Source organism: Cyprinus carpio, chromosome A3 (genome assembly GCF_018340385.1).
Source record: "Cyprinus carpio isolate SPL01 chromosome A3, ASM1834038v1, whole genome shotgun sequence".
Classification (NCBI taxonomy): Eukaryota; Metazoa; Chordata; class Actinopteri; order Cypriniformes; family Cyprinidae; genus Cyprinus; species Cyprinus carpio.
The window spans coordinates 29,888,993-29,900,367 of record NC_056574.1 but is presented as its reverse complement, the minus strand read 5'-3'; the positions used below and the strand labels follow the sequence as shown (position 1 = coordinate 29,900,367).

Here is an 11,375-nt window from a genome sequence, read left to right as displayed (position 1 = left end):
AGCGAACCGCGAACCGGTTCTTTCGGACAGTTAGTTTCAATTAGTATGTATTATTATTTCGGATCGTAGTTTGTTTTAAGACCTGATGTTATTTTGTTATGATATCAAGTATCGTCCAGGACCGGGATGAAAATACACATTCAAATATATAAAGTCAGTAATCATAACTTCAGTCAGTTAAAATATCATAATCATGATCTGAAAGGTTTACAATTAAGTTTTGCAACTAAGCACCCAAATACAGTGATGTGCACACTAGGATTTAAGTCTTTAAGATATAAATAAATTAGTTGTCATCAGCGAAGAAACCATATTCCACTTACTATACATAATCCATTGCGATTTATTTGTTATTAAATAAACTCACGTTTCGCCAGACTGCCCTTCATTCAAGTGTTCGGTTTATCCGCGCTCATAACATTAGCAGCTGTCAGCTGTCCAAAAGAACAAGCTCGGTTCAGTGCTGTGTCAGTCATAGTAGGCAGTCTGTTCGGTAGCTTCACGCTGAATCACGCATGCGCAATGGTTCTCAACTCGGACGTGTCTAAAAGAAACGGTTCTCGGTTCAGTGTACTGGTGGTGATACGAAAACCGATGCAACCGGTTCTTGAGAACGAGAACCGGTCCAGCAGTGGACGTGTACGTTCGTTATCCGGCTCGATGCACACGTGCTGCTCTGCTCGTGTTCGTCTTCAGTTCTCTCTTCACAGCAGTTCAGTCAGTGTACTATTTGAGTAAATTAATTACTCTGGGATATTTCGACTCCGAGGGAGTGTCAGCCACGTTAAAAAAGTGAATAACTTAATTTAAGTAAATTGTGGATTAATGCTTACTAGAGACTCGAACCGTTACAAACGATTCAGTCCGATTTGGTGAACTGGTTCAACCGGTTCAGTAAGAAGAACCAGTTAAATCGAACGAGCCCGTCTTTTCCCCCCCTTCTCCAGAAACAGCTTATACTACTGTTTCAGCTATTAAAATAGTTCAGTTTTGTATGCAATAACAAAGTGATTATATTTAGTTTTTTTTTTTTTTTTTTAATTTAGAAAAACGTTTGGAGCATTTTTTTGTTTGTTAAATATAGCTATCCTAAGTTTTAGTTTCTTAAACACGACCAAGCGGCCAGCGGCAGTCAGTGTTTGATCAATTTAGCCTTCTCAAATCATCACGACTCGCCTAAAATAAAATCTACAGATATAAAACAGTTCAAGCATATAACAATGTTTAAACGTTAAACCTAGATAAATGTGCGCTATAGCCGCGAGCGCAGCACTGATGAGGGGCGGAAGTAAAAGTACAAACAAAACAAAAATAAAACCCTTTTGAGGCCCATTCACGTATTTGTCGGACCGATATTACTACAACTATTAGAATACAGGCTTCACACAGATAGAGATTTGGTCGCGAGGCAGGTCAGTGGAAGGTTTTTTTTTTTCTTTACTTTTCTTTACTTTTGCTCTGTGCTACTGTCATCGCCCCCAAAGGTCTAGAGTTGTGTTTTAGAAGCTGAATTTCTTTGATCTTGATCGCCGTGTTTAAGAATGATGTAGACTATTATGCACGAGAATTATGCGCGAGAAGCTGCTAAAGACCTGAGACGAGAGCGCAGCATTCAAAACGTGGAGTAGCGTATTTACATTGAAATACAATGTAAAAGAACATCAGTGGAATGAAAAATGCGTTCTGAGTAAATTAACCTATTAAAAGCTACTTAGCAAATATAGATGGCAGAATACTGAATAAAACAAAATCGCATAGCCACCAAATTCAAAAATCTGACATCCAGGAAATAAAAATGTAGACAAGTGATTCCACCACAACCACCAGAATTACTTAATTGTGTCTCCTTTACAATGAAACACAAGCTCATTTCGACCGATTCCCTGACATAATACTTTCATTGCGACAGATGCATCATTTTAAGTTGAACAGCAACAAACAATAACAATACAGCGAAATAATTAACAAACTACGATCATCTAGCCCTCTATTAATCATGAGAAAAATATTTCATCATAGCTTACTCAGTAGTGCTGCTTTCTTAGTTACACCGCTTGCGCGGGAATTTGTGTCAGAGTAACAAATAAAATGCGACTTTGTGAAACGGACTGTCCTAAATTCAAGATTCAAGATTTAAGATTTCTATTTGTCACATAGGCCTACATGGTTATATGGAGAGCATATGACCAGCAGTGAAATGTAAGTATCAGTAGTAAATTATATGTATTGTTGTTGATATGTTATTATTTTTTTTGTTATAGTATGCTTTATTATGTTTATATTTTTATGGATTGTAAGTGCGCAGTTATTATGCAGTGGGCACCGACGGCAGAAACACACATCTGCACCTATGGCATGGACGACGAAACAAGCCTCGTCAGAGCCGTAATGCGGCGCAAAGGTGTGCAGTGTGTGTGCTTGCTGTGTGTCTACATTTGAAATAACGAAACTGAGCGCGCAAAAGACGCGATGTGTACGTCTATGTCATGTGCGGGGCTCCATTTTTACGATGAGAGGAGAGGATAGGTTGAGAAAACAATCCAAGTAAATTTTGAAATGTGGCAGGTATATATATTACTACGGTGCCCGTAAGGTGACATGTCCGGCTCACTTAATTTTGTTGTGGCCACATCATATTAACTCGTGGGAACGTGATATTATGTCGTGACCACAAGATCATTTTGTCGAGGTAACAATCATCCTTATGTCATTACCTCTAGATGTTATGTTGAGGGAACGACATCCATTTCTCGTGGCCACGAGTTTAATGCGTAAACAAACCTGCGTGACCACATTAACCCGGGATTATCAGAGATATGGATTCATTAATATTTTATTTTGAATTAGGACATTATTATATTATTTCTTATAGAAATTATTACATTATTAAATTATTATATTAACCATAGGGCTTGGCTACCGGGCTGTATTACGTGCCATAGTCACCATTCAAATGAAGTTTATCTTGAATAAATGTTACCTGAAATGCATAATATAAAACAGGCCTACAATAAAACATTTTTATCCATACTACAGTCTTGTAAGTCCATTAACTGACCATCTTTTTCCCGTAATATTTGTATAGCAATTATTATTATTATTTTTAGTATTTTATTTTTGGTTATGTTTTTGTATTTTTTCAGATGACGACATCTTACTGGTCCGATCTCTTTACAAAACGTTAACTAGGTAAAGTGATACACAAATTGAAAGGGGAAATAAACATATATAACAATAAATATAAAAATAAAGCCCTATTAAGTTAATGTAATAATAATAATATAATGTAATAATTATGTAATAATAATAGATAAATTATTATAATATTATAATTTTTAAATTTTATGTTTAATGTTTATTGTTATTTTTTAATGTTTTTTTTATTTTTGATAATCCCGGGTTGCTATGGTCACGCAGGTTTGTTTAAGCTTTTGTAAAAGTAGTAATGTATGTATTTTCCTCGACAAAATTATCTCATGGCTATGACATAATATCACATTTCCATGAGTTAATTTGTATGTTTTTCCTTAAATTTATTTTTTGTTGGCAAAGAATTTTATTAAATTTCCAAAAGTTTATTATGTCGTGACCACGACAAAACTAAGTGAACCGAACATGTCACCTTATGGGCACCGTTATACATACATATATATATATATATATATAGCCCATATAAAGTTGATAAGCAGTTAAATGTGTTGGTTTACACACAAAGAAATGTGTAAGCTTTTAATAAGTCAAAGAATAAAATTATTAACTTGACATGTAAAATTTGATTTACAGAACTTTTTGTGCTGTTTTCTATCAGTTTGAACTTGAATAAAGAGAGAAAACGTGCATTTCACAGGCATTTTGTTTTCATAGTTAGACAGATATTATGATGTATCGTTATAGGATTGTCTAGCAATATATATTGATTATCGCAGAATCGCTGTATTCGTGATATTATTGTATCGTGAGCCATGTATCGTGAGGTACCCTGTGATTCCCACCCCTATTTATCTCTATTTATATTTATATTTATCTCTTCTGACAACTATAAAAGCCAGAAGATGTGTTTTTGAACATGGCTGATGTTGCTGAGGTCTGACCCTGTCAGCAGAGTTAAATTTATTAACTGAGTGCCTATAGCACCTGCTCATTTGCTGTTTGTGTTGTGGAACAGAGCCAGTGCCACACCTGTTGCACAGCTGATGGGCTGTTAAATTCTGATCTGGCATGAGGTCACTAAAGATGATCGGGAGGATAAATCGAGATGGCTGGCAGGAGGACAACGGTGCCAACAGACACGCTAAAGCTCAACGTTGTGAGTTAATGATTGTCACACTCACTGTAAGCAAGAGAATTGAGGCAGATGACTCATTAATACAGTATTAGGGATCTAAAGTTGGTCTGGGAAAATTGTGTGTGTGTGTGTGTACGATGTGATTCTAGTTTTCTAGTGCTGTCAAACGATTAATCGCGATTAATCACATCCAAAAATAAAAGTTTTTGTTTACATAATATATATGTGTGTACTGTGCACATTTATTATGTATATAATTAATACACACATGTACAGCATATATTTCAAAAATATTTACATGTATATATTCATATTCATATAATTTATATTATATATAAATGTATTTAAAATATAAACAGCATATTTTTCGTAAATATATACATGCATGTGTGTGTGTGTGTGTGTTTATATTTACATAACAAATATACACAGTACACACACATATACTGTGTAAACAAAAACTTTTATTTTGTATGTGATTAATCGCGATTAATCGTTTAACAGCACTAGAGTTTTCCTTCAGTGTCAGAGTGAGTAACTCTAGGACAAACTATTGCCAAAACACATCATCCACATTGATAAAGCAATGCAATTTAATCCTCAGAGACCTGAAGAGTGTGAACAAAAGAAGAAAATAAAGGGAAGCACATGCTTACTAGGCTCTATCAGGTCCTCACTTCATGGGTTTGTCATTTCCCCAAATAGTGTTGAAAAGAACTGCAAGTTGCTGCTAAATAATCCATTAAGGCATGTTTGCTATAGACTAACAAAGTTTTATGGCTTTTATCAATGTAGAAAACTGTGTAGAACTAATTTTTTTACACATTTACATATAAAATATTTATTTTATTTGTAAATATTAAAGAAATATCCCACAGGTAATATGTAAACAGTAGCATAGATTTATTTAAAAAAAAATGATATATAATATAAATATATCACTATATAGTCACTATTTCTTATGTAATATAATATATACATATATATTTATTTTTCCTTCCTTAGTTTTGCTCCTCCTTTTCGTTTCTTGTTTTGATTCTTAAAATCTAGAACAGTAGTTCTCAGTTCCAGTCCTCACAACCCCCCACGCTGCACATTTTGCATGTATCTCTTATCACTTCAGACATTTGTTCTATCCACTTCTGCAAAGTTGACATCACAGGATATTTGAAGTATATGATGAAGTATATTTGAAGTGTATATGATCCATTCAAAGGGCATCAAAAGTGTGCAAGACGTGAATCTAAATTGTACTAATATACAGAGGTATATTGTGTTACATTTCTCTAGTAAGTTTCGTCTGTGTGTGAAGATGCTGCAGGCCGTGGCGTTGTGCAAATCCATGAATGGATGTTCCGAAGTGAAGTAAACTTCAATGTATTTCCCGCGCTCAGGGAGTAGGGAGCAATGAACACTGTGTAGGGACCATGTTCATGCACGGAGCTCACTTCTAACGAGCTGGTTAACTGAATCAGGTGTATTAAGTAAGAGAGGCATGCTAAATATGCAGAGCGGGGGGTCGCGAGGACTGGAATGGAGAACCACTGATCTACAACCAGGATTCAAACATGGAACTACTTTATAGCTGTGTAGGGTCACACTTAGTTTACACACTTTAGGGTCACACTTTTAGTTTATCTACAACTTTTGCCTCAATAAACTCTCTATTTGCTGCTTATTAATAGTAAGGTAGTTGTTAAATGTAGGTTTGGGGTAGGATTAAGGGACCTAAAATATGGTCATGCAGAATGACCCTTGTAAATGAGTTGTTTCACTTGCGGTTTCTATGTTCTCACTACAGATCTCACAGTTAAAGTAAGCTCACAATGCACAACTTATGCTGTGTTGGAATCCCTCCATCTTTCTCCGTAGCTTGTTCTCCCTGTTTCTATTTGAGTCCTCACCGTCATACTGTACCCGACACTCAATCTGTGTGGCAGGCCGCTGAGCTGCTGCTGAGTTATTGAGGATATTACTAAGTTATGCCTCATGTCTCAAATTGCGACCTGCAGGACACTTAAATGTGCTGATAAAGCATCTGTGTGTGTGCATGAGCCGATGCTTCTTTATCCTGGACTGTGGGAATGTCACCGCTCTGGTTCCCTTATCACCCATGGCATACCACGCACAGCACATACAATCACACAAACACGTGCAAACAGCTCAGTGGACTATGCCTGCTGTTTACAGGTTTCACTAACTATAAAATATTCAATAATACAACATCACTGCTCACATTTGATCTAATTACATTTGACTGCTTATCCACAGCAAATTTAAACTCTTCCAACACACGAGTGCATCACAAAATTTTTAATTCTGTCATCATTTTCTCACCCTCAAGTTGTTCCAAATCTGTATGAATTTCTTTCTTCTGCTGAACACAAAAAGATATTTTGAAGAATGTGTGTAACCAAAGAGTTGACGGTCCCCATTGACATCCATAGGATTTTTATCATGCTATGGAAGTCAGTGGGGTCCATCAACTGTTTGCTTGCACACATTCTTCAAAATATCTTCTTTTGTATTTAGTAGAAGAGTAAATGATGCCAGAGTTTTTATTTTGGGGTGAACAAACTCTTAAGCAAGACTTAATTGGTGTCACAAGTATAGTTTACACAAAACGGTGTACCATAATGAAACTATATTGCAGTGTTGCTATTGTTAACTAATACTATATACTTTTTTTTTCTTGGTAATTGAAATAAAGCTGAAATAAAATAAAATAGAAATATTAGATTAAAAATTAAACGTAAAAAACTTAATTAAAAGTAGAAAAGTAGCTTTTAACTGAAATAAGTTTAATCTAAAGTACTAAACTTATTAAAACTGAAAAAAAAATTAGTTCAAGCTGTATATATTAATTAATTTTTATTTTAATTTTAAAAATTAATTATTTAAATCACGACAACTAAAAATTAACCTTAAACTAATCTAAAAAAAAGTAAAAAAAATAAATAAATAAATAATATACTATAAAATTAAATAAAATACTTTAACAATACATAAATATTAATAAATGTATACTGCAAAACTCAACAACACTATGCTAAGTCGGTTGCCAGGGTGTTGCCAAGCAGTTGCTGTAGTGTTCTGTGTGTTTTGTGTGGTTGTTTGCTGGCCCATAGGTTTATGTGATTTTTTTCCCCCAATTCTAATCATCTGCTAAGCCAATATTGTAAGTCTAAAATCTTAAAACAGTTATAGCACACCTCACAAAGGCTTTGAAAAAGCCTCAAAGCCCAAAGAGGCTTTAACAATGTTTATTGGTTTGAATGCATACATGCAACACGACTCCACACCTTCTCTCAGACTCAGGCAGGCACGCCGCTCACGGTCCAATCGGACGGCTTGTTTCTTCACGCTGTGGCTGACTGGAGCAGATCCAAAAGAGGCGGGGCTGGCGTGGAGCCACGAGCTGGTGTCCAGCATGGTGGTCATGTTTTTTAAAAGGTTTCAAAAGGTCAAAAATAAGTGCTACACCGCTTTTCCTTCAAAGAGACGCTTTGTTTAGTTTCTAACTCCAAAAACTTCCTTCAGCCTTTGTGTCTTTCATATTTCACCTGTTTCAGTCATTCACTTAGAACTGCTGATCTGCTAACAGGAATCCGGATGAAGAGATGAGCAGAAGATGACGGAAAATAAATAAATAAGAAATAAAGAAGGAAGATTTCTGATGAGAAGAAACAGCCACATCAAAGATCCAGAGCTCCTGCTGTTGCAGAAGCAGCATGGAGACTGAAGTTATCCGCAGGGAAAGGTGTGTGTGTGTGTGTGCGTGTCTATGTGTGACAGCACTACCGCACAACCGCAGCTGTTCCTCAAGTCATTCAGTCCACACACACACACACACACACACATTTGTGCTGAGTAGTGTGTGTTTTATTAAAGCAGCCCACTCTGCACTCAATAACCCCTCTTTCTGCCAACAGAATGACAAACACAAAAGCACATTCAGAGTCACAGAAGTGTGTTTCTTAGTATGACTATTTGACTGAAATTAAAATCTGTGAAATATGATCTCCTAAAACTGTGCATACTTTCTGGTGGCTGTATGGAGAACATCACAATTGTCTAGTGCAGCTATTTAAAGCTGCTGAATTTATGGAAATGCGTCCAAAGTCTGAAAACCACACCTCACCGCTAAGGTGTAAAATCGCTCCATTCAGCAGGTGCTTTAGGAGGTTTTTTTATATATATATATAAGCAGAGCAGACTTATTCCTGTAGCACATTTGGTTTTACATGCCGAAGTGTGAGGGTGTAAAATAGACAAATCAAGAAAGAAGCATGCATTTTATAGATAAACTAACACTTAAGAAAATGTGACAGCTCAAGGGTGACAGAAATAACAAACTGCATTTTAATGAATAATATGTGTGTATATGTGAACACAATTCTGTCTCCTGCATCATGAGTTACAAATGGAGCCTACCATCAGTGTTGTTACTGTTAACTAAAACAAAAACTAAATCCATTAAATTCATTTCATTTAATTGAAATAATGCAGGGAATAAAATATAAACATTATATGGAAAAAAAACTGATCATCTGCAGTGAATGGGTGCCGTCAGAAAGTAAGTCCAAACAGCTGATAAAAAAAAAAATAATAATAATAATAAAAAAAAATCACAATAATCCACCAATAATTCACCAGTAAAAAAAATGTAAATGTTAATTTTTGGGTGAACTGTTCCTTTAAAGCTAAATAGAAATCTAAAAATAAAATAATAATATTGATAAAATACTGATAAACACATATAAAAAGCACATAAAGGACAAATTACTAAATCTTAAACAAAAACTACAATTAAAATGAAAACTGAAAATATAAAAATAACAAAATCTTAATAAATACTACAATAAAATATAAATAATACTACAATAACTGTCTCTTGTGCCATCTGAGGTCCAAAACAACCACCACAATGGCAGCAATGCAATAATGCCAAACAAACATACAGTCGCCACCAAAAATTATTCATACATCAACAGAAATGTACACCCACTGAAAATGAATGGCACTGCATAAGATAACAAATATATAAAATTGTCTGAATATTATTTTTGTCTTGACTGTACAGCATATGGACAGAGCATACACCATGCCTTCTGTAAACACACATATCCCTGTGAGTTTCATTGCTTTTCATTTATTTCAAAATAATTTTAAAGAAGTCTAAGTCATACATATAATAGAGCAATAAACACCAAACTCTTATACAACATTATGCAACTCATTTCCAATTCCAGTACAGAAAGTGCAAGTGACACTGCAGACAGAGTAGAGTGCATGTCTGCAGCCAAACCCATCTCAACAGGGCCAATCCATTAGCCTGAACGAGGCACTTAAAATCAGGTCGCTCGCGGTTGGTTAAAAGCATCTGCTAAATGACTACTCACTTGCCAGAGTGTGTAGATAGTGTAAGTGATTTCAGGCAGCCCGATCCTCATTTTTCTTGCCATAAAAATGGGTGCGGCCATTTGTAAATTCTATGGGTCTGGCTTCCAGTCTCATCCGCATTCAGCTATTTTTAGTTGTACAAAACAGTTTGTTTTGCTGCTTGATATTGAAAATTTGTGTGTCCTACCATATTATTTTAATGTATTAATTATGAACACACTGGTTTGTAGTGCAAACTGTTTTATCATTTAGTGCATGTTGTTATTCTTCTCGTTATTATCTATAGCAGCTAATGAACCGGAAGTCTCGCCCATAGGCTTACTTTCACGTTGAAGAAAAAGGTGGATACTTTTCCAGGATAAACAAATAAATAAATAAAAAAAGGACCAAAGTGCTGATAAGATCCACTGGGTGGCAGCAGTGGCACCTCACAGATAGATAGATAGATACAGTAGATAGATTTTCAATCTGAATTTCAGTCTTTCATATTTAGAGCTTGTGGGATGTGAGTGTGGGTGTTTACAAAGATTAGTGAAACAAAATATACCTAGAAACCATTATTAGCCAGGGGCTGATCACCATACACTAAACAGCTTAACCATGTGCGGACGTGCAAGTTCTCAGATCGTATTACATTTAGCCTGTCATATCAAATCATAACATTGTGTCTACGCCCAAATGTGCATGTTAGTGAAAGTAATTTAATTTGGTCTAATTATGGTAACACTTTACAATCAGGTCCATTGCTTAAAGGGATAATTTACCCAAAAATGAAAATTCTGTCATCATTTACTCACCCCAAGTTGTTTCAAATCTGTATGAGTTTCTTTCTTCTGTTGAACACAAATGAAAATACTTTGAAGAATGTTGGTAACCGTTCAACAAATGATGACACATTTTTCATTTTTTGATGAACTCTGCCTTGATGCAATTAACTAACATTGAAACGAGCAATACATTTGTTACAGCGTTTATTCATAAAACTACAGCTGTTCATTATTAGTTCATGTTAGCTCAGGTTCTTTAAATAATATTAAGTGACATACGATAGATAAGACAGTACAAGAAAGGCTAATAACAATCTTTCATTGCGCAAAAGTATTATAATATGAAAGGCACAGAGTAGCACAAAGCTCTTATGTGTATCCCGTGTGCAGAATGATGCGCTTGAAGCAAGATGGAGTCACAAGAGTAAGAGATATTTATTCTTTGTGTGAAGTGTGATTGATGATTAGTTTATATCTGTGTGAAACAGTTTTAAATTTCAGTTACTGTGCGAGTGTAGTGATCTCTAACAGACACCCACATGATTTAGAATTAGCACTAAACTAGTATTACCGTTTTAGTATAAACTGTCGTAACCGAACGCAACACGCAGTTTGAATGCTGAATGGAGGATGATAGCCACAGCAGAGAGAAGAGTTTACGTCAACTTGAATTTAACGACTTAAATATTCATCTGTACTTCACATTAAACTATAGAACGGTCTCAGAAGAACACTAGTATCAATATTAATATCAATATGTTAGTCTTAAGGTTATATATATATATATATATATAAGGCAGTGTGCTCCAAAACAGTGACAAAATTCGCATTTATAAGATATAAGCGTATAAAGCTTGCAGTTTTTTTGACGTCACATCGTACTTCATCTTCTCATCAAATCTTCTGACCAATCAAATGCT

General features: G+C 35.2%; 1 protein-coding gene across 11 annotated transcripts in view; it reads right to left on the bottom strand.

Moving 5' to 3' along the window:
• Nucleotides 1-11,375, bottom strand: part of LOC109049030 (myocardin-related transcription factor A-like) — a 47,362-nt gene that overhangs the window by 27,477 nt on the left and 8,510 nt on the right. For 7 of the 11 annotated variants that reach the window (XM_042728889.1, XM_042728934.1, XM_042728940.1 and 4 more), the window contains one exon: nucleotides 10,486-10,521. The exons of 2 other annotated variants lie outside the window; for them this stretch is intronic. In XM_042728889.1, coding sequence (XP_042584823.1) covers nucleotides 10,486-10,521 — 36 coding nt within the window. Of the gene's footprint in view, nucleotides 1-367; nucleotides 438-7,587; nucleotides 8,082-10,485; nucleotides 10,522-11,375 lie in introns of those variants that run through there. 2 more of the 11 variants (XM_042728917.1, XM_042728954.1) reach the window with 2 other exon arrangements.